The sequence below is a fragment of the Nycticebus coucang genome, chromosome 11, assembly GCF_027406575.1.
Source record: "Nycticebus coucang isolate mNycCou1 chromosome 11, mNycCou1.pri, whole genome shotgun sequence".
Taxonomy (NCBI): domain Eukaryota; kingdom Metazoa; phylum Chordata; class Mammalia; order Primates; family Lorisidae; genus Nycticebus; species Nycticebus coucang.
This window is the reverse complement of record NC_069790.1, coordinates 52,839,673-52,863,493: the sequence shown is the minus strand read 5'-3', so window position 1 is coordinate 52,863,493 and position 23,821 is coordinate 52,839,673. Positions and strand designations below refer to the sequence as shown.

At 38.6% G+C, this 23,821-nt stretch overlaps 1 protein-coding gene across 1 annotated transcript in view; it reads right to left on the bottom strand.

Moving 5' to 3' along the window:
• COL28A1 (collagen type XXVIII alpha 1 chain) overlaps nt 1-23,821 on the bottom strand; it is a 209,926-nt gene that overhangs the window by 153,603 nt on the left and 32,502 nt on the right. The window contains exons 8-11 of the mRNA XM_053553638.1: nt 23,336-23,362; nt 13,696-13,740; nt 11,118-11,162; nt 9,922-9,975 (exon numbers count right to left, since the gene is read on the bottom strand). Coding sequence (XP_053409613.1) covers nt 9,922-9,975; nt 11,118-11,162; nt 13,696-13,740; nt 23,336-23,362 — 171 coding nt within the window. The remainder of the gene's footprint in view (nt 1-9,921; nt 9,976-11,117; nt 11,163-13,695; nt 13,741-23,335; nt 23,363-23,821) is intronic.

The following is a 23,821-nucleotide window of genomic DNA, read 5'->3' as shown; positions in this document are numbered from 1 at the left end:
AGAATACAGAATTACTGAGCTTCAGAGGGATATGGGGTTTTTTGCACAAATTGTAATAGTTTCTTTAAAACATTTTCTAACCAAATGATAATAGATGAAAAGAGATTTAAAATTCAATATTATTTCCAGATTAAGGAACAATAGTGTATTACATCTTCAAAATATGTAAGTACCTCAAGTTCTGGGAGACAAAATGAAATCATTCCTCCAAACTTGACTTTTAAGATAATAGGTGGGTCATTACAAAAGTTTCGAGATACACAAAAATAAAGAAACATAAAATCCACGTTCATGGATCAAACAAATCTTGTTTGATCTTAACTCTCTTTTTCATAAACCCTCCCAGCAACACTAATGAGCCAACCAAGTTGAAGTTTGCACAGGTGAATCATAAAGGATGCTGTTCCTAGAGATCTGAAAATAGATCTGCCATTCAATCCTATAATTCCTCTAGTAGGTATATACCCAGAAGACCAAAAATCACATTATAACAAAGATATTTGTACCAAAATGTTTATTGCAGCCCAATTCATAATTGCTAAGTCATGGAAAAAGCCCAAGTACCCATCAATCCAAAAATGGATTAATAAATTGTGGTATATGTACACCATGGAATATTATGCAGCCTTAAAGAAAGTAGGAGAATTTACCTCTTTCATGTTTACATGGATGGAGCAGAAACATATTCTTCTTAGTAAAGTATCTCAAGAATGGAAGAAAAAGTATCCAATGTACTCAGCCCTACTATGAAACTAATTTATGAACTAATCCATATGAAAGCTATAACCCAGTTATAACCTAAGAATATGGGGAAGTGGGAGAGGAGGGGAGGGAGGGGGGAGGATGGGTGGAGGGAGGGTGATTGGTGGGATTATAACTGTGGGGCATCTTACAAGGGTACATGTGAAACTTAGTAAATGTAGAATATAAATGTCTTGACACAATAACTAAGAAAATGCTAAGAAGGCTATGTTAAGCAGTGTGATGAAAATGTGTCAAATGGTCTATAAAACCAGTGTATGGTGCCCCATGATTGCATTAATGTACACAGCTATGATTTAATAAAAATAAATAAATAAAAATAAAAGTGGACAGGCTCAGCACCCGTAGCTGAGTGGTTACAGGCCAGCCACATGCATTGGGGCTGGTTGGTTCGAACCTGGCCCAGGCCTGCTGAACAACAACAATTAAAAAAAAAAAAATAGCCAGGCATTGTGGTGGGTGCATGTAGTCCCAGCTACTTGGGAGGCTGAGGAAAGAGAATCACTTAAGCCCAAGAGTTTGAGTTTGTGGTGAACTGTGACATCACAGCAATCTCCAAAGGGCAACATAGTGAGACTCTGACTCAAAAAATAAAAAATGAGGGAGGCGGAGCAAGATGGCAGCCGAGTAACAGCTTCCTTGCATCTGGGCACCGTGAGTCCTGGGAGATAGGACTCCAGGTATCTCTGGCTGGTGGGATCTGCCTATCATCACCCCTGTGAGGATACGGGGAGTCAGCGAGAGACTTCTGGACCCAAAGAGGAGGACTAAAACAGTGGAAAAACCGCAAGTGGTCGCGTGTGTTCAATCCGTCTAAACCCGCCTGCAACTGTACGTTCAGTAGCAGCCAGACTGCAAACGAGAAAGGCCTTACCTGTGAACTGTTTTGGGGTCTTTGGACTCGGCACTCAGTTGAACTGCCTTGGGGAGAACCTGAGCGGGAGTGCGGAGAACTTTGGCCATTGTCTAGGGCCCCAGTCTGAGCCGCTGAGCCAGACGGAGCTAATAGTGTTTGGCTGTGGCTCACAGGGAGCCATTATGAGCGATCTGCCCCGGCAAGCTCCGCCCTCAGGGTCACAGAGCTAGAATCGGGTGGGAGCTGGTAACCCAGCGACCGAGTAGCCTAAAAGTGGGGTCTGAGCCGCCTTGCAGCCCTAACCCTCAGGGGCAGAGTGAGACCGGTTTTAGCACACTGGGTAAGTGGATAGCCACTTCAGCAGTGATTCCAGCGACAAGCACTTTCCTGGGAAAGCTTCTGCTCAGCAAGTTTACAAGTTCAAAGTGCCTTTTAAGTGGGCTGAAGAGAGATTTAGTGTGTCTACCTGCTGGGGTTTGAGAAATCAACAGCCTCCAGTCGTATCAGAACTGTGATTAACATCTCATACCCCAGGAGACAACGTGTTCCCAGACAATATTCAATAACATATACATACTGCTTTGTTTTTGGTTGTGTTTTCTTTTTTGTTTGTTTATTTTTGATTTGGTTGGTTTTTTTGTTTATTTTGATGTTGTTGATATTGTTTTGTTTTTTAATATCAACCTTTTCCATACAGATCCTTTTTCTTTCTCAATTTTTCTACTTTAATTATAATTTCCCATTGCTGCCTTTTTCAATAACTAGTACTTCATTTTTGCTAGTGTTTCTACCCCTATTATTTGGTTTTTCACCCAATTTTATCCCGTAAAGTTTTCTGTTTGCTTGTTTTGGTTTGATTTATTGCATTTTTGCCTTTCCTCTCTACTTGGTGGAGGTGGGGTACTGTGTCTGATCAGGTTAGCAAAGAGCTGCTGACCTCAAGGGAACCACCCAACTGGGCACCCGCAGAAGGTGGGGTTTTTTTAAGGTTGTGTCAAAGTACCCTACTGTACACCAATATTGCTCTGTCTCGCTCTTTCTGTGCCTCTCTTCTTTTGGTCAATATTCCTTTTACCCACTCCCTCTCCTTTCTCTATTTTTCTTTTTTTTTTCTTATCACTCGGTCCTCCTTTCTTTCATCCCTTTTTTGCTCTGCAACCTTCTCACCTTTCTGGTTCTGTAACCCTTAGTCCACAGGCACGAGAACTTAAAGAGCAAGAGGAAGTGAAAGGAAAATTAGGGCAAGGAAACAGATAAAAGAAATCACTCATGAGGAAGAATCAGCAGAAAACTCCAGGCAACATGAAGAACCAGTCCAGAACAACCCCGCCAAGGGACCATGAGGTAGCTACTGCAGATGATGCCACCTAAAAAGAAATGTTAGGAATGACAGAAAGGGAATTTAGAATACACAGGTTGAAAACAATGAAAGAAATGATGGAAACAATGAAGGAAACTGCTAATAAAGTGGAAAATAACCAAAAGGAAATCCAAAAACAGAATCAAATAAGAGATGAACGATATGAAGAATATAAAAAGGATATAGCAGAGCTGAAGGAACTAAAACAGTAATTAGGGAAATTAAAGATACAATGGAAAGTATCAGCAACAGGTTAGACCATGCAGAAGAAAGAATTTCAGAGGTAAAAGACAAAGTTCTTGAGATAACTCAGATAGTAAAAGAGGCAGAAAAGAAGAGAGAGAAAGTAGAATGTTCACTATCACAATTATGGGACTTTATGAAGTGTTCCAACATACGAGTTATAGGAATTCCAGAAGGGGAAGAAGAATGCCCCAGACGAATGGAAGCCATACTAGAGAATATTATAAAAGAAAATTTCCCAAATATCAGGTTAGCAAAGACTCTGACACACTGCTTTCAGAGGGATATCGGACCCCAGGTCGCCTCAACTCTAACAGGGCTTCTCCAAGACACATTGTGATGAACCTGTCCAAAGTCAAGACAAAAGAAAAGATTCTGCAAGCTGCCAGGAGTAAGCGCCAGTTGACCTACAGGGGTAAATCCATCAGAGTGACCACAGACTTCTCTAATGAAACTTTCCAAGCAAGAAGACAATGGTCATCTACTTTTAATCTACTTAAACAGAACAATTTCCAGCCCAGAATTCTGCACCCTGCTAAGCTAAGCTTCAAAATTGATGGAGAAATCAAATCATTTACGGATATACAAACATTGAGGAAATTCGCCACAACAAGACCAGCTCTAGAGGAAATACTTCAACCTGTTCTGCACACTGACCACCACAATGGATCACCAGCAGAGTAAGAACTCAGAAATTAAATGACAGAACCTAACCTCCACACTGATGCAAAAGAAAACTAAGCAATGGAATCTCACAAAATAAGACGAATAGAATACTGCCACACTTATCAATTATCTCAATAAATGTTAATGGCTTGAATTCCCCACTGAAGAGACATAGATTGGCTGACTGGATTAAAAAACACAAGCCATCCATTTGCTGTCTGCAAGAAACACACCTGGCTTCAAAAGACAAATTAAAGCTCCGAGTCAAGGGTTGGAAGACAATTTTTCAGGCAAATGGAATTCAGAAGAAAAGAGGAATTGTGATCTTATTTTCAGATACATGTGGATTTAAAGCAACTAAAGTCAAAAAAGACAAAGATGGTCACTTTATATTGGTCAAGGGAAAAATACAACCAGAAGACATTTCAACTCTAAATATTTATGCGCCCAATTTAAATGCTCCCAGATTCTTGAAACAGACCTTACTCAGTCTGAGCAATATGATATCTGATAATACCATAATGACAGGGGACTTTAAAACTCCTCTTACAGAGCTGGACAGATCCTCTAAACAGAAGTTAAACAAAGATATAAGAGATTTAAATGAGACCCTAGAACAACTGTGCTTGATAGACGCATATAGAACACTCCATCCCAAAGATAAAGAATATACATTCTTCTCATCACCCCATGGAACATTCTCCAAAATTGATCATATCCTGGGACACAAAACAAATATCAACAGAATCAAAAGAACTGAAATTTTACCTTGTATCTTCTCAGACCATGAGGCACTAAAGGTGGAACTCAACTCTAACAAAAATGCTCGACCCCACCCAAAGGCATGGAAATTAAACAATCTTCTGTTGAATAACAGATGGGTGCAGGAAGAAATAAAACAGGAAATCATTAACTTCCTTGAGCATAACAACAATGAAGACACAAGCTACCAAAACCTGTGGGATACTGCAAAAGCAGTTTTGAGAGGAAAATTCATCACTTTAGATGCCTACATTCGAAAAACAGAAAGAGAGCACATCAACAATCTCACAGGAGATCTTATGGAATTGGAAAAAGAAGAATAATCTAAGCCTAAACTCAGTAGAAGAAAAGAAATACCCAAAATCAAATCAGAGATCAATGAAATTGAAAACAAAAGAATCATTCAGAAAATCAATGAAACAAGGAGTTGGTTTTTTGAAAAAATAAATAAAATAGATAAACCATTGGCCAGACTAACGAGGAATAGAAAAGTACAATCTCTAGTAACCTGAATCAGAAATGATAAAGGGGAAATAACAACTGATCCCACAGAGATACAAGAGATCATCTCTGAATACTACCAGAAACCCTATGCCCAGAAATTTGACAATGTGAAGGAAATGGATCAATATTTGGAATCATACCCTCTCCCTAGACTCAGCCAGGAAGAAATAGAGCTCCTGAACAGACCAATTTCAAACACTGAGATCAAAGAAACAATAAAAAATCTCCCAACCAAAAAAATGCCCTGGTCCAGATGACTTCGCTCCAGAATTCTATCAAACTTTCAAGGAAGAGCTTATTCCTGTACTGCAGAAATTTTTCCAAAAATTTGAGGAAGAAGGAATCTTCCCCAACACATTCTATGAAGCAAACATCACCCTGATACCAAAACCAGGAAAAGACCCAAACAAAAAGGAGAATTTCAGACCAATCTCACTCATGAATATAGATGCAAAAATTCTCAACAAAATCCTAGCCAATAGATTACAGCTTATCATCAAAAAAGTCATTCATCATGATCAAGTAGGCTTCATCCCAGGGATGCAAGGCTGGTTTAACATACGCAAGTCTATAAACGTTATCCACCATATTAACAGAGGCAAAAATAAAGATCACATGATCCTCTCAATAGATGCAGAAAAAGCATTTGATAAAATCCAGCATCCCTTTCTAATTAGAACACTGAAGAGTATAGGCATAGGTGGCACATTTCTAAAACTGATTGAAGCTATCTATGACAAACCCACAGCCAATATTTTACTGAATGGAGCAAAACTGAAAGCTTTTCCTCTTAGAACTGGAACCAGACAAGGTTGTCCTCTGTCACCTTTACTATTCAACGGAGTCCTGGAAGTTCTAGCCAATACAATTAGGCAAGACAAGGAAATAAAGGGAATCCAAATGGGAGCAGAGGAGGTCAAACTCTCCCTCTTTGCTGACGACATGATCTTATACTTAGAGAACCCCAAAGACTCAACCACAAGACTCCTAGAGGTCATCAAAAAATACAGTAATGTTTCAGTATATAAAATCAATGTCCACAAGTCAGTAGCCTTTGTGTACACCAATAACAGTAAAGATGAGAAGGTAATTAAGGACACAACTCCCTTCACCATAGTCTCAAAGAAAGTGAAATACCTAGGAATATACCCAACGAAGGAGATGAAGGACCTCTATAAAGAAAACTATGAAATCCTCAGAAAGGAAATAGCAGAGGATATTAACAAATGGAAGAACATACCATGCTCATGGATGGGAAGAATCAACATTGTTAAAATGTCCATACTTCCCAAAGCAATCTACCTATTCAATGCCATTCCTATCAAAATACCAACATCGTACTTTCAAGATTTGGAAAAAATGATTCTGCGTTTTGTATGGAACCTGAAAAAACCCTGTATAGCTAAGGCAGTTCTCTGTAACAAAAATAAAGCTGGGGGCATCAGCATACCAGATTTTAGTCTGTACTACAAAGCCATAGTGCTCAAGACAGCATGGTACTGGCACAAAAACAGAGACATAGACATTTGGAATAGAATTGAAAACCAAGAAATGAAACTAACATCTTACAACCACCTAATCTGCGATAAACCAAACAAGAACATACCTTGGGGGAAAGACTCCCTATTCAATAAATGGTGTTGGGAGAACTGGATGCCTACATGTAAAAGACTGAAACTGGACCCACACCTTTCCCCACTCACAAAAATTGATTCAAGATGGATAAAGGACTTAAATTTAAGGCATGAAACAATAAAAATCCTCAAAGAAACCATAGGAAAAACACTGGAAGATATTGGCCTGGGGAAAGACTTCATGAAGAAGACTGCCTGGCAATTGCAACAACAACAGAAATAAACAAATGGGACTTCATTAAACTGAAAAGCTTCTGTACAGTTAAGGAGACAATAACCAAAGCAAAGAGACAAACTACACAATGGGAAAGGATATTTGCATATTTTCAATCAGACAAAAGCTTGATAACTAAGATCTATAGAGAACTCAAATTAATCCACATGAGAAAAGCCAACAATCCCATATATCAATGGGCAAGAGACATGAATAGAACCTTCTCTAAAGATGACAGACAAATGGCTAACAAACACATGAAAAAATGTTCATCATCTCTATATATTAGAGAAATGCAAATCAAAACAACCCTGAGATATCATCTAACCCCAGTGAGAATGGCCCACATCACAAAATCTCAAAACTGCAGATGCTGGCGTGGATGTGGAGAGAAGGGAACACTTTTACACTGCTGGTGGGACTGCAAACTAGTACGACCTTTCTGGAAGGAAGTATGGAGAAACCTCAAAGCACTCAAGCTAGACCTCCCATTTGATCCTGCAATCCCATCACTGGGCATCTACCCAGAAGGAAAAAAATCCTTTTATCGTAAGGACACTTGTACTAGACTGTTTATTGCAGCTCAATTTACAATCGCCAAAATGTGGAAACAGCCTAAATGCCCACCAACCCAGGAATGGATTAACAAGCTGTGGTATATGTATACCATGGAATACTATTCAGCCATTAAAAAAATGGAGACTTTACATCCTTCGTATTAACCTGGATGGAAGTGGAAGACATTATTCTTAGTAAAGCATCACAAGAATGGAGAAGCATGAATCCTATGTACTCAATTTTGATATGAGGACAATGAATGACAATTAAGTTTATGGGGGGGAAGCAGAAAGAGGGACGGAGGGAGGGGGGTGGGGCCTTGGTGTGTGTCACACTTTATGGAGGCAAGACCTGATTGCAAGAGGGATTTTACCTAACAATTGCAATCAGTGTAACCTGACTCATTGTACCCTCAATGAATCCCCAACAATAAAAAAAAGACAAAAATAAATAAATAATGTAATTAAAAAAATGAAAGTGGAAAAACAAAAAAAATACCATAACAGAGTCTGTTGTAAAACCTTTATAGTAACCTATGTATACCAATAAATATGTAAAATGGGAAAAATTTGGCTAATGCTTAATGGAACATGGTTCTCTAACAGATCCAAACAGTATTAGAAATTACCTAGTAGTTAGTAATAGACTCAAAGTAAAAGTCAAGAGATTACTGAATATTAACATTAAACCAGAAATACACCTAGGGAGAATGGGAAGCTCACCCCTACTCCAGAGCTTCCCAACAATTCCCAACATTCTCTAGAAATTGACATTTTTCAATTGGCAGTGAACTTTGGACAATCACTTGACAATGAGCTTTGTAATTGAAACTTAAGAGATAATTTTATGTGGTGTATATTTCATAAAATTATAATTTTTTAATTAAAAAAACTTTAAAAGAGAGGCTCTTGGGAAATTGATGAAATCCTCATGTACTTTTAGGAAAATGACTCCTTTTAAGATTATGCTGTGGAAATCAACCACAAAGTGGTACTATGTCAGAAAAATTATAACCCCCCCAAAAAACCCTTCATGATCTATTAAAAATTAATGCATTTTTTTGAATTAAAAGCTAAATGTTGTTTAAAATTTTATTTTAAAAAACCCAAGTTGTAAGCCTATTGGATAGCATCATGAAGAACGATGATGGCACCTTTTCATAGACCTATCCCTTACCACCAAACCCCAGCTCTGATGTTTGACCATAACCCTCTTTTTCACAAACATGTGAAATAGTATGTTAGATAACCAAAGAGTTCTAGAAATATGTGTGGATTGTCAAAATATATTATTTTTCTTGCTGCAGGATTTTACATATAGCCAACACAATTTTATGAAAACTTTTACTCAGTATTCAACAAGGCCATCTCTTTCCCCCAGAGAGACTTAATCACAGGTGAAGACTGGAAAAGACAGTTTCCCCCATGAACCTTAAGCACACTCCCACTGAGAAGCCCATTCTATTTTAATTTGCCCTGTCAAAGTGGCCCAGTAAATCACACTGTTGTCATTATCTCATTAAAAATACTGTACTTGTCACTCCCTTTCGTCTTCCTCAAGTACTCCCTACAATTTCAGTTTAACATCACCTTTAGAAAATTGACTTTATCTAGGTCAGGTGAGGATAGCATCTCCTATAGTCACTGCCACAAATTCCACAAACAACAGCCACTAGCTCAACACCGTTTATTGGATATTTATCTATCCATGAAATTTACTAAGCATTGAGAAGACTGAAAAGGAACTAGAAAGCTTACTTTTAGCAAGCTAATGGGCACTCTCATTGGAAAAAGGAACCTTATAACCAGGTCCTTCAAAGATCCCTCTTATTAGTATGTTTTGATTTTATTATTTAGCTCCTATTCAACCCCTACCTATCTTGGCTGGTTATCTGTGAAAGGATCCTATAAGCATGCTACTGATAGTGGAGAATTACTTGTAGTAAAAAAAGACTTGATTTCTGCTGGTATAACAGTTGGAGATTCCCTTCCCCTGTAAACTGCATATCGAATTGGCATTACATGTGGAAAGCAAAGTGACATGAACTGTGTTACTTGTCAATGCTCAGTTTCTAGTAAGCCATAAAACGACTAACCATCAGGAGTAAGAAGGAAGTACAGCAAAGATTCCAGATAATGGCTTACATTTAATAATGCCACCTTTGAATAATATGATAATAAGCGATAAAGCTATGCCACAGACTTCCTGTATCTACTTGATTCTGTGTGTACCTCTGCAGGTTATTATGCATTTCCAAAGGTATTCCTTCAAAGAGTTCACTGACTTCTAACTAATAAAATATGCATTACATAGAGCACTAGAGAAAGACCCTTTGCTTGTTTTAACCAAAGGGTAAGATTACCTTATTGCCTGGAAATCCCCTAGGGCCTGGATCCCCTGGAGGTCCACTGATGCCCTACTCCAAGATGAAAAACCAAGAATTAGTTCTGTATACAAATGGCCAACCAAAAATAAATCTTTTTTTTTTTTAGAGCCCTAGAGATCCTGGAGTTGGAAGTCAGAGCTAAACTGAGATTATGTTCAATTGAGAAAGAGGATAAGATAAAATTCCTTAAGTCAAATAAATCGCTTCTAAAACAGCACTCAGGCTGAAGCAAATGCTTTATTAATGAGATGTTTTCTAAAACTATGTTTCCAACCTAGTGCCTATGATGGAACCCTTTCTTGAAATATTTTACCATTTAAACTTTTTTTTCTTTTTTTTTTTTTTTTTTGCAGTTTTTGGCCAGGGCTGGGTTTGAACCCACCACCTTTGGCATATGGGGCCTGCGCCCTACTCCTTTGAGCCATAGGCACCACCCTTTTTAAAAAAAAGTTTAAACTTTTTTTTTAATATCTGAAAGTTGGAGCTTCCAATGACCCTTTGATAACCAGAGAGCTCCTCTCACAATTTCAGATGAAGGGGGAAAAGTTAATGGTTAACTAGATGTTGTCTAGGAAATCCTGGGTAAAAGCATAATTTTCAATAGACTTTTTGAAATATTGAAATTAACTCTTCACATATTCCCCCAATATAACTTCAGAAGAGAAAGGTCCCTACACTGAAAAAAAATAATTCAAGTTATTTTCTGAAATCCATAGAATATCTAACTTAAAGAAATGCCTTAGAAAATCAGTCCATGGGATACAGCATCAACTACTTGTAATGATGGAACAATACAAATACTGTGTTTAGATAAAACGCATAGCTTTTCCAACTATGATATATTATAGTAGCAATGCAAAAATAATGACATCCTACTTTTAACTACTTTGACTTTTTTCACCTACTAAGACTCTAATTTTTAAACTTCATCCCCTTAGCTACTCACTAAGAACCCTTGCCTGTTGGTACCTATCTTTAGGAAGCCTGAATTAGTTAATCAAACACTAGGGAAATGGTTTCCAAAGTTTGTTGCACACTAGTATCATCTGGATCTTTAAAAATATTAATGCCTGGCTCCAATCCCCAAACATCTGGATTTAATTGGTTAAGGGGGTTTTAAAGCTCACTAGGTGATTCCAATGCAGACATAGATTTGGTTTTAACCTCCTTACCTGAAGTCCTCTGGGGCCTTTTGGTCCATGTGGCCCTGGGGATCCCTGTGGAATAAAATCAATAGTAAGTCTCCGTAAACATCCATCTTCACAGTGAAGAGATTTTAGGTGGGAGGGAAGGGAATGTGTCCTAAGTAATGACTAATCTTCCCTGGTTATCTTAACATCAAAGCCAACAAATTGAAATTATTTTAATTAACAAGCCAACTGAGGGAGTCACGCTTCTCTTTAGTAAACAAACTCTATGAAAAATATAATTTTATATGTAAGTTTCTGACCTATCTACTGATATTTTGGTTAAAGAATTCTTCAGAAGATTCCCTAAAGGCAATAACGTGGTGGAATATGTTTCATTCAAGTGAGTGATGTCCACTAAATTAATATTTAGTGCATTTCCGCAATGTCTAGATCACTTTTTTGTCTATCTTCAAGACATGGAACTTGGCAAAACACTGGTTATTCTCTAGACTCTCCTAATGGAAAATATTTCAATATGTTCTACAACCTTTAATATTTATTTTTATAAGAATAGAATGCAGTCTAATTTCTCTTTCCTCAAGTTTTCACTTGTTTGGCTTATCAAAGTATTACCTGTTAATAATAAACACACTCTGATAATTATGGGAAAATGTAAAAGAAGTTTTTTTAAAATCGTATAGTGGCAAATGCTATAACATTTTAGTCATATTTCATCCATTTTATTTCCAACTGATTTTTCATTATCAGTGTTTTTATCAATTTTGTTTCCTACCTATTTGGCCTCACATTGTGTCAAAAATATTTTGCCACATCATTAAAAACTCATAGTAAACAGTAATATTCAAGAATAGGTTCCTATCATAATTTATTTACTCATTTCCCTAGTTTTGACCTCTGAGTGTTTTTGATGATTGCTATTTTAAGTGACATTATAATGAATGTCTTTGTGCATAAATCTTTGCCCAACTTCTGATTCATTCCTAAAGATAGCTTCCTAGAAAAGGCTAGCTGAAGCAGAGATTGCAAGGCCATTTAAGGCTCTCTCTGATTCTCCCTTTTCTCTCATCCCATAACATGGAAAGAGAGAGAGAAACTTCCTACAGAAAGTAGCATCCATTCCCACAACCTGAGTACCAGGGAGTATAACTTCATCCTACGGAATCCTCATCTACATGACTAGTACATGGTACTTCAGTGTTTGTTTGCTAATTTGATATAGCAAATAACAATATAATTTCACATATCTGACTGCTAGTGTGTTTGAATATTTTTCTCATTGATTAGCCATCTATATTTTCTCTTTCTTCATGTTGCCCAGATGGTTTTTTTATAAACTTGCTTGACCTCTTTTTGTCAAGAACACTGTATCTCATTGACTATAAGACACATTTTTTTTTTTCACATTTTTACATCTGTGAAGTTAGGGTATGTCTTACAATCAATTGCATCTTATAATTAGCAATGTGTTTTCCTTTTTTTTTCCTTTTTGGCACAGAAAATAGTGGGACATTTAACAACCCCTGGCATTTTAGTCAATGAAATATGATGTTGTCAACGATTTTTATTTCGTATAGTTTTCCAAGGTATCATTTGACTTTCATTTCTATTCTACTCCAGGTGTGTCTCTTCTATATTTCCAAGTACTCATGTCATTTCCCACTTTCAATTCTCCTCCAGGAATATATCTATTCATCGTCACTCCTTTTGTTTTGCCCAGAAATAAGCCTACATTTTGCAGATTCTACTGACCTTTAAAACTCTACAGTTTAAAAGCTTTCAGAAAGTCTCACGCTATTTACAGTGTTTACTTCCATAGGACAATGTCCTTATCTTACCCTCTTCTTTTAACCTTCTGCCTTATTTTCTCTCCTTGATTCCCTTCCATAATTATAATATAGCTATTCAAAGAGTTTAGTATCTTCGTGACATGCTGTGAATAGTTCTTAACTGTAATGAAAACTATTAAATATTTTTACTCTGTACTGTGAGGACCTGTTAACATAAAATGTTTCAGATGTACTCTCTATATCTTTCTGGTCTATTAAAAAAACTCTTTAACATATTTAACATTGTTTCCAGTTTAATTACTAATATTTTATTCATATTTACTTTTTAACTAAAAGTAAATACCTATCCAATTGTCTCTTGCTGCATTTTCAAAATTCCAAATCCCTGTCTATTTCTAGTTGTTCCACATTGTTTATAATTATTTCACTAACTTATTTTATGAAGTTCTTCACTCTATTTTGGAAAATGTCAGTTCTCAGTGTTTACATCTGAAAAGCAATTCTACTCTGACCCAACTCAAGCTTGGAACGATTCTGCTGGTTAAATTATTCTTTTCACCATAACATTCAGTAGGCATGGCCTCAAAGGTTAGAGTGTCAAGACAGTCCTAATGGTCCATAAGAAAGACATTTGGAGGCTCCATTAACTAAATTGGGTATCACTTTGTTTCATGTTTAACAGATGTGAAAATTGAATCATTGACTTCAACTCTGGTAGGGAAAGCAACATAATTCAGCCCAGGAATTTCCCCTAAGGAAACTTAGCTCCAAAGGGATCACAGCTGTTAGCATTTTAAAAACATGTTCCTTACTTTGTCACCTTTTATTCCTGGTTTACCACATTCCCCGCGTTCACCCTAAAAAATAAATAAATGAAATAAAAAATGTTAGCTTTTTTTTTAAGATTCATAGCAGAATCACTCTGGTTTTACACAATTTTATCATCAATACCGTGGGTTGAACTCTGAAAATTCTTATCCCTGAGTCATCCTTAACTTGACAGGATCAAATCAGTGATATCATCTAATGAGGTTTGACATTTTTGAGAAATGGATGAAATTAGAAGGAAAGCAGCCTACCATCTACCATACATTTGATTCCCTCTGCAAGCCAGTTAGCAAAGTTGGCTAGAGCACGGTGCTAATAGATTCTTTTGCATAAAATTCACATTACACCCCAGTGAGATTCGTTTTACTGTTCCTATTTTATGGCTGAGAAAATTTAAACCCAATGAGATAAATCCCCTTGATAATATAGCTAGTTAAGTAGAAAAACTGGGGTCCGAACTCAGGTCTACTCTGCCTCAGTCCCTGTTTTCTCAACACCATGCTCCCGCCTGATACGGGCCTTGATCAGCTAGTAGGGTTTGCCTAGGGAACTGTGAGAGAAAGGTTCTGAGACGAGACTGTGCCCTGAGTTGATGGGGCAAGGTGCCACCAGGAGTTAGCCAGGTCTGCTGTGAGGGAAAGAGCAGGGCTTGGTGACAAGCATGCTATGTATTTTTCATGATCACAATCTCCTGTCCTGTCCTCCCTAGAACTTTCCTGAAGAAAACTAACATTGGAGTTATACTTCAGAGTCTATTAATGGTATTTCATAAACATCATATCAGTTAATCTGACATTAACTGAGGTATGAACCCAATTTTGAAGACTGAAACTTTATGATTCAAAAAGGTTAAGTAGAAAAAATGTGTTCACATACACGACGTAACACTATTCAGGCTTATAAGGAGGAAATCCTTTTGTTTGTGACAGCACGGTTGAACCTGGAGGACATACTAAGTGAAACAAGTGAGGCACAGGAAGACAAATACTGCAAGACCTCTAAATCTAAAAATGCTGAACTCATAGGATAAGAGAATAGAATGGGGATTACCAGGGGTAGGTGGGAATGTGAGGGAGATGTTTGTCAAAGAATACAAAATTTTAGTTAGATAGGAGCAAGAGATCGATTGTACAATGCAATGAATATAGTCAACAACCACGTCTTGTATTCTTAAAAATTTGAGAGAAAATTTTGTGTTCTCACCACAAAAAATGATGTTTGTGAGGCAATACATATGTTAATTAGCTCAATGTAGCCACTTCACAATGTATACATACATCAAAATATGTGACACAATACATATGTACATTTATTTGCCAATAAAACTTTTTTTGAATAAAAATAGACCCTTTTTTAAAAGTTAATAAGCTTGCTCAAGAAGAATGAGAATTGGAACCTCTGAATATTCATCTATTACATCAGACTTTTGAGACTTCTAATAATTAGAACTAAAAAGTAACATCCAATTATAAAAAAGACTAAAATTTCATGATCGTAACAATAGGAAAGTTATAAGTAGTTACCTTGCCCCATCTTGATTTATACAGTTATCAACACCTGTGTCTTTTGAGAAGATTGATTTAAACTTCTGGAGAGTCTCAACACCCATAGCTCAGTGGTTATGGCGCTGGCCACATGCACTGAGGCTGGCAGGTTCAACCCGGCCCGGGGCAAGCTAAACAACAATGACAACTGCAACAACAGCAACAACAAAAATAGCTGGGCCTTGTGGTGGGTGCCTATAGTTCCAGCTACTTTGGAGGCTGAGGCAAGAGAATCACTTAAGCCCAAGAGTTTGAGGTTGCTGTGAGTTGTGACACCACAGCACTCTAACCACCGCGAAATAGTGAGACTCTGTCTCAAAAATTAATTAATTAATTAACAAACTTCTAGAGAATTACAGATTCACTGGAGTTCTCACTTGGAAAACATAAGCTGTTAGAGCAAAGTGACCCTGAACCATCACCATTTAAACCAGAATTTCACCAAGAACAGTAGCATCAACAATTAGAGGCTGATTTCTTGTTTAAAGCACTTTAAATTTTTCAGAATGCTTATATGTACATATAAGCTTATTCTAAGCTTCAAATCAATTCTTCTTTTCAAGATAAGGCGGCATAATCAGAGAGGTTAGGTGGTCCACTTAAATGCACATGCTGGTTGGTAACTCTTAGGCCAGGGCCCTCACCACTCACTCTGCTGCTTCTGCTGCTGCTGCAAGTGCCACTACCTGGTGACAGATGGAAATTGTACTAAAATGTATATCAATACATTGCTTCCCTCATCAAGGAAATCTTCCCATGAAAAATAAATATCAGCTGAACTAAACAATGTATATAGTATTACAACATAATGGATTTGCATGCTGGTGCAAGCTTTAATAGCAACATTACTAGACTGCCAGCCAGCTTGCATACTATGCCTTGAATATCACTGCTGTAGGAAAGGAAATCACCTTTTAAACCAATAATTATGCATGCAAAGTGAGCGCCAGAGCCTCCACATTGTGTGTGTGTGTATTTCACATATATATTTTACAAATATGTATGTGTATCTCCACCTATACATATGCAGAATAAGGCTCAGAGAAATTACACAGCTTGTCCATGACCACAAGCTTGAGTCCATTAGGCTCCCAAGTCCATGGTCTTATCAGTTACCCATAGCTGAACAAGGCACACTGTCATGGGCTGTGAGGTCCTTTCTATTAACCTGACACTTCTGTCCGCGATACTGCCTGGGCTCTTGCTGGATCAGGGACAGGAAAGAAGGACAGGCTCAATTCTTAGAGCCAGCTATGCCTCTGTTCAAAAAGCAATTTGTTCTCTCTCCACATCCTTTTGTGAGTCAAACTGACCCAGGAAAAACTGAGCCGTCACTTAGAACAAGTTGACATTTATTTCTGAATGCAAATGGAAAAATCACTCTTGAAGAATCAATTAGAAAGCAACTAATTTAATAATGTCGGATGGGAATAAAATGACTCAACCACCAAAATATAAAACAGAAAAGTACCATAAATACACTCAAAATTCTTTTGGCCAGAATTCACATTCCATTTGTCCAGACAGATTTGTTAGCTATAGGATCCTAAGGAACAGCATTTGTTTTGGGGGCAGATTTCCATCAATAAAAATACTATACTCTTTTTATTTGCCTCTGCAAAGGCAATTTCCTTTTGGGGGGCTCATTAATCCCTGTGGAATCCCCATAGTTACACAGTTTCAGAGAGCAAGTGCTTCAGAAAGCTATGAACAGATCAGCTCTGTTTCCAGCCTCTGATTTCTGCTACTGCTGTTCTTGGGGAAATTCTGGTTTGAATGTTGATGGTTCAGAGTCATTCTGCTCTAACAGCTCATATTTTCCAAGTGAGAATTCCTCCAGTGAATCTGTAATACTTCAGAAATCTAAATAAATCTTCTCAAAAGATACAGGTGTTGATAACTGTCCCATCAAGATGGGGCAGGGTAGCTACCCATAATTTTCCTCAACTGTAATATAGGATAATTTTATAATCATGAAAATTGTTTAGCTTTTCCATATTGATATTTGTTCCTTGCCTCTTCATAAGAGCACCTTACAGTTATAGACAAGCAAACGTTTTAGAATACATTGTCATAACGGTTTTCCCACTTGATTCTCCAATCACCCTGTAAATGAGGCAGGCCTGTATGAATCTAGTTCTATCCTGATGAAGAAACACACATTCAGGGTGGCACCTGTGGCTCAGTGAGTGGGGCGCCAGCCCCATATGCCGAGGGTGGCGGGTTCGGACCCAGCCCCGGCCAAACTGCAACAGAAAAATAGCCGGGCGTTGTGGTGCGTGCCTGTAGTCCCAGCTGCTCGGGAGGCTGAGGCAGGAGAATCTCGTAAGCCCAGGAGTTAGAGGTTGCTGTGAGCTGGGTGACGCCACAGCACTCTACCTGAGGGCGGTACAGTGAGACTCTGTCTCTACAAAAAAAAAAGAAACAGACATTCCAAAACACTGAGTTGCCCAAATTCTTAAAGCTGCTGGAATCATGAGATTTCCCTCCCTCTTCCCCTTTCAGACCTAACATTTTCAGTGATTGGGACACATTTATCAACATGTATAGGTTCACACCTAATATTTTGCAAGGCCCAGGACAAGAGGGCAAGCAGAAGCCCACAGACTATGCATCTACATAGTTGAAAATTATAAATTGAATTAACAATGGTCGAGCTTTCTTTCTTGACAAATATAAAGAATATAAGAATGGAGAATGAGGTAAGAGCTGCGCCTCAACCGCCATCAGCGCATGCCCGGACCTCTGTTAAGACTTGCGTGGCTACCACGATCAGCACCCGCCCAGAGCCCCATAAGAGCTGCACCGCCAGGACCTCAGGAAGAGTTGTGCCATGACCGTGATCGGTGCCTGCCCAGACCTCTGTAAGAGCTGTGCTGTAACCGTAATCAGCGCCCGCCCGGACCTCGCCTCTGCACACCCAGACCAGAAACTCAGGAGTTGCACAACCCTGCGTCCTCCCTCCTGTACCCTCCCTGGCTCCACATTGGCCGATAGCCGGGCCAGGGACTCTGGTAGCTGCCTGCCTTCCAAGCCCTCCCTACCTCTGCGCGGAGCCCTTTTCCTGGCCAGAGACTGCTGGAGCCTTGGGATCTCTGTGCCAAAGTAACTGGGCACAAGGCACTCCCAGAAATGTGTGTACCACCCCCCACCCTGTTGCTGGATCCCGGTGTGTGACACTCCAGAGCTGCTTCCACAACCAGAACTCCCTGGCTGGGGCATCCCCAGAGGAACTAGACAGGGTCACTCCCTACAAAGATCCAGCAACAATAGAGTGATCCCGCTGAGGTCGAATCTTGGACAGACACCTCCCCAACTCTGAGGAAGCCAGAGGCAATGGTAAAAAACAATCATGAGGCAAAATCAACAGAAAAACTCTGGCAATATGAATAATCAGAGTAGATCAACTCCCCCAAGGATCAATGGGGCAGACACAGCACAAGATCCCATGCACAAACAAATAGCTGAGATGTCAGAAATCAAATTCAGAATCTGGATAGCAAATAAGATCAAATTAGAATTCCAAGCAGTAACCCAAAAGATATCTCAAGAATTCAACAAATTCAAAGACCAAATGACCAAAGATTTTAACACACTGACTGAGATGAGAAGTTGCAGCCCTCAAAGATCTGAGAAACACAATAGAATCCCTCAGTAACAGAATGGAGCAAGCAGAAGAAAGAATTTCTGACATTGAAGACAAAGCTTTAGAACGCTCCCAAACTCTCAAAGAAGAAGAGAAATGGAGGGCAAAAACAGGTCACTCTCTGAGAGAGCTCTGGGATAATTCAAAGAAAACCAATATTCATCTTATAGGGATCCCCAAAAGCGACTAAGTGGCTTCACAAGGCACAAAGTCTCTTCTCCATGAGATTATGAAGGAGAACTTTCCAGACATGCCAAGAGATTCTGAAATTCAAATAGCAGACAGTTTCAGAACTCCACCACGACACAACCCAAATAAGACATCCCCCAGACACAACATAATCAATTTCACTAAAGTTAATATGAAGGAGAAAATTCTGAAAGCAACCAGACAAAAGAAAACCATCACCTACAAGGGCAAGAATATTAGAATAACTGTAGATCTCTCTGCTGAAACCTTTCAAGCTAGAAGAGGATGGTCATCGACTTTTAATCTCCTAAAACAAAATAACTTTCAACCCAGGATCTCAGGCTGGTTCAATATACGTAAATCTATAAATGTAATTCAGCACATAAACAAACTAAAAAATAAAGACCATATGATTCTCTCAATTAATGCAGAGAAGGCTTTTGATAATATCCAGCATCCCTTCATGATCAGAACACTTAAGAAAATTGGTAAAGAAGGGACATTTCTTAAACTAATAGAGGCCATCTACAGCAAACCCACAGCCAATATCATATTGAATGGAATTAAATTGAAATCATTTCCACTTAGATCAGGAACCAGGCAAGGTTACCCATTGTCTCCATTGTTCTTTCACATTGTAATGGAAGTTTTAGCCATTGCAATTAGGGAAGAAAAGGTGATCAAGGGTATCCACATAGGGTCAGAAGACATCAAACTTTCACTCTTCGCAGATGATATGATTGTATATCTGGAAAACACTAGGGATTCTACTACAAAACTTTTAGAAGTGATCAAGGAATACAGCAATGTCTCAGGCTACAAAATCAACACCCATAAATCTGTAGCCTTTACATATACCAACAATAACCAAACCGAACAAACAGTCAAGAACTCTATTCCTTTCATAGTAGTGCCAAAGAAGATGAAATATTTGGGAGTATACCTAACAAAGGATGTGAAAGATCTCTACAAAGAGAACTATGAAACTTTAAGAAAAGAAATAGCTGAAGATGTTAACAAATGAAAAAACATACCACGCTCATGGCTGGGAAGAATCAACATTGTTAAAATGTCTATACTACCCAAAACAATATATAATTTTAATGCAATTCCTATTAAAGCTCCATTGTCATATTTTAAAGATCTTGAAAAAATAATACTTCGTTTTATATGGAATCAGAAAAAACCTCGAATAGCCAAGACATTACTCAGAAATAAGAACACAGCAGGAGGAATCACGCTACCAGACCTGAGACTGTACTATAAATTGAACAGCATGGTACTGGCACAAAAACAGAGAAGTAGATGTCTGGAACAGAATAGAGAACCAAGAGATGAATCCAGCTAATTACCATTATTTGATCTTTGACAAGCCAATTAAAAACATTCAGTGGGGAAAAGATTCCCTATTTAACAAATGGTGCTGGGTAAACTGGCTGGCAAACTGTAGAAAATTGAAACTAGACCCACACCTTTCACCATTAACTAAGATAGACTCTCACTGGATAAAAGATTTAAACTTAAGGCATGAAACTATAAAAATACTTGAAGAAAGTGCAGGGAAAACTCTTGAATGAATTGGTGGGTGAATATTTTATGAGGAGGACTACCCAGGCAATTGAAGCAGTATCAGAAATACACTACTGGGACCTGATCAAACTAAAAAGGTTCTGCACAGCCAAGAACATATTAAATAAAGCAAGCAGACAGCCCTCAGAATGGGAGAAAATATTTGCAGGTTATACCTCTGATAAAGGTTTAATAACCAGAGTCCACAGAGAACTCAAACGTATTAGCAAGAAAAGAACATGTGATCCCACCTCAGGGTGGGCAAAGGACTTGAAGAGAATCCTCTCTAAAGAAGATAGACGCACAATCTACAGACACGTGGAAAAAAGCTCATCATCCTTAATCATCAGAGAAATGCAAATCAAAACTACTTTGAGATATCACCTAACCCCAGTAAGAGTAGCCCACATAACAAAATCCCAAAACCAGAGATGTTGGCGTGGATGTGGAGAAAAGGGCATACTTCTACACTGCTGGTGGGAATGCGCACTAATACTTTCCTTCTGGAAGGATGTTTGGAGAATACTTAGAGACCTAAAAATAGACCTGCCATTCAATCCTATAATTTCTTTACTAGGTTTATACTCAGAAGACCAAAAATCACAATATAACAAAGACATCTGTACCAGAATGTTTATTGCAGCCCAATTCATAATTGCTAAGTCATGGAAGAAGCCCAAGTGCCCATCGACCCACAAATGGATTAACAAATTGTGGTACATGTATACCATGGAATACTACGCAGCCTTAAAGAAAGATGGAGACTTTACCTCTTTCATGTTTACATGGATGGAGCTGGAACATATTCTTCTTAGCAAAGTATCTCAGGAATGGAAAAAAAAGTATACAATGTACTCAGCCCTACTATGAAGCTAATTTATAGCTTTCACATGAAGGCTATAACCCAATCACAGCACAAGAATATGGGGAAAGGGCCAAGGAAGGGGAAGGGAGGGGGGAGGTTAAGGTGGAGGGAGGTATGAGTGGGCCACACCTGTGGTGCATCTTAGAATGGGTACAGGTGAAACTTACTAAATGCAGAATACAAATGTCTACATACGATAACTAAGAAAGTGCCATGAAGGCTACGTTGAACAGTTTGATGAGAATATTTCAGATTGTATATGAAACCAGCACATTGTACCCCTCGATTGCACTAATGTACACAGCTATGATTTAACAATAAAAAAAATAAATAGAATCAAGAATGAAAGGATTTTGGAATTCTTCAGTGGCCCATGCTGGGCCTCATGCCCACAGCCTGAAGCCTGGTACCCTCTTTACTTCCCACCTCCAGCTCCCTCCATGGCAACAGGAGCAAACACATGAAGATGCCCCAGGCAGAGCAGCACCTGTAGCTCAGTGGGTAGGGTGCTGGCCACATACACCCAAGCTGGCGGTTTGAATCCAGCCCAGGCCAGCTAAACAACAATGATAACTGCAACAGAATAGCCAGGCGCTGTGGTGGGCACCTGTAATCCTAGCTACTTGGGAGGCTGAGGCAAGAGAATCGCTTAAACTAGCAGTTCTCAACCTGTGGGTAGCCATCCCTTTGTTCCTTTTGTAATAATGTGGCAGTTAGGAAGGTTGAGAACCACTGGCTTAAACCCAAGAGTTTGAGGGTGCTGTGAGCTGTAACATGGCGTCTACCAACAATGACATAGTGAGACTCTGTCTCAAAAACAAAAGGAGATGCCCTAAGCAGGACAACAAAGCCCCCTGCATGACCTCTCCTGCCCCCACAAACCACTGCCATTTGGTCTCCTCTCAGCCCCTGTAAATGAAAAGATGGAAAAAGATAGATATGGCAAGCTTTGTGAATGTCATCCAAGCAGCTTTGTTATGCAGGGCCTTAGGAGAAGGGAACCTAGACCTTCAGACTCTGGCTCCATGGGGAGTGGGAAAACCAGAGGAGACCAGTGTAGGACCCTCTAAAGTTCAGGCCTCTTGTGCAGACCTGAGGGTTGTAGCTCCTGTAGGATAGTATGCATGATAAGCACATGTTCTGATTTCAGACAGAAAAACTCACACTAGAGAGACCTGTAGATCAGGCTTATCAATGAGCAACTGAGTGCTTGCTGGGGTTCCTAAGCTCAAGTCCAACTTGTTAAATTCTTTTGAAACAGTTTGATTTCCTAATTTACAGCTTCCAAATACACATAAAATCATCTACCAACCCATACCTCTAGTTTGCTTGTCTGACAAATTTCTTCCCTCCGTAAACTGTACACAGATGCCTGCCTCTCTGAAATCAGCGGTTCTTTGCTGCTTACCCAGGATAAATCCTCTTTCTCCTGGGACAGGGTTTGCTGTCAAGGCTTTCCTAGGAAGTTAAGCACCTACTCGTACTGTTGCTGCATCTGTTTTTATAGAGAAACTTTTGGTCTAGATACCTATACTGCATGGCTATGAAACTGGGGTTCTCTACTAAGAGTATTCCTGTTCAAAAAGCTGAAGGAAGCTGTATTCTAATCTCAGGAATCTTAGAGTGCCTCCACCTCTAACAACACACACCCATATCTTATATTTTATTATTATTTTATGTCAACAGAGTTAAGAGCATGCTTAGGAATGAGGGAATTCAGACTTAAAAGAACAAAGGAAAATGATTTTTATCAAATATCTAAATATGTTTCTCTTTCTGAAGTTCTGGTCTATTTGTTGTTACCAACTTACCTTGTCACCCTTATACCCAGGAATTCCCTAATTTAAAAAGAAAAGAAAAAGCAAATTATTATAGGCAGGGTTAGAATAAATATTAGATGTTTTTCTAATATTTCTTAGAAGGTATAACAAAAACACACATACTTAGAAAATAAGACTACATAAATGTAAGCTATTTTCAGTTTTCTCTGTATGTGAGGAATGTGCATTTACTAAGAAGAAAAGAATCTTTTTCCACTATTTTACATTTTATGCTCAGTTTCAGGTATTTTTTTCAAACCCAATTTCTTGCCCTTTGGCACAGAGCTGAAAGAGATGGTGTACACTGAAAGTCATTGTTAAAGAGATGACCTGTAATGGTCTTCTCAAAATTGTTACATTGACTTTTAAACTATTACAGCTGAGAATGTTGCCCAGCGACTCAGAGAAATTGGCTTTGAAAATGAGTTGAGATAATAGCCTTTAAAATGTGTGTGTAAATATTTGTATTCATATAGT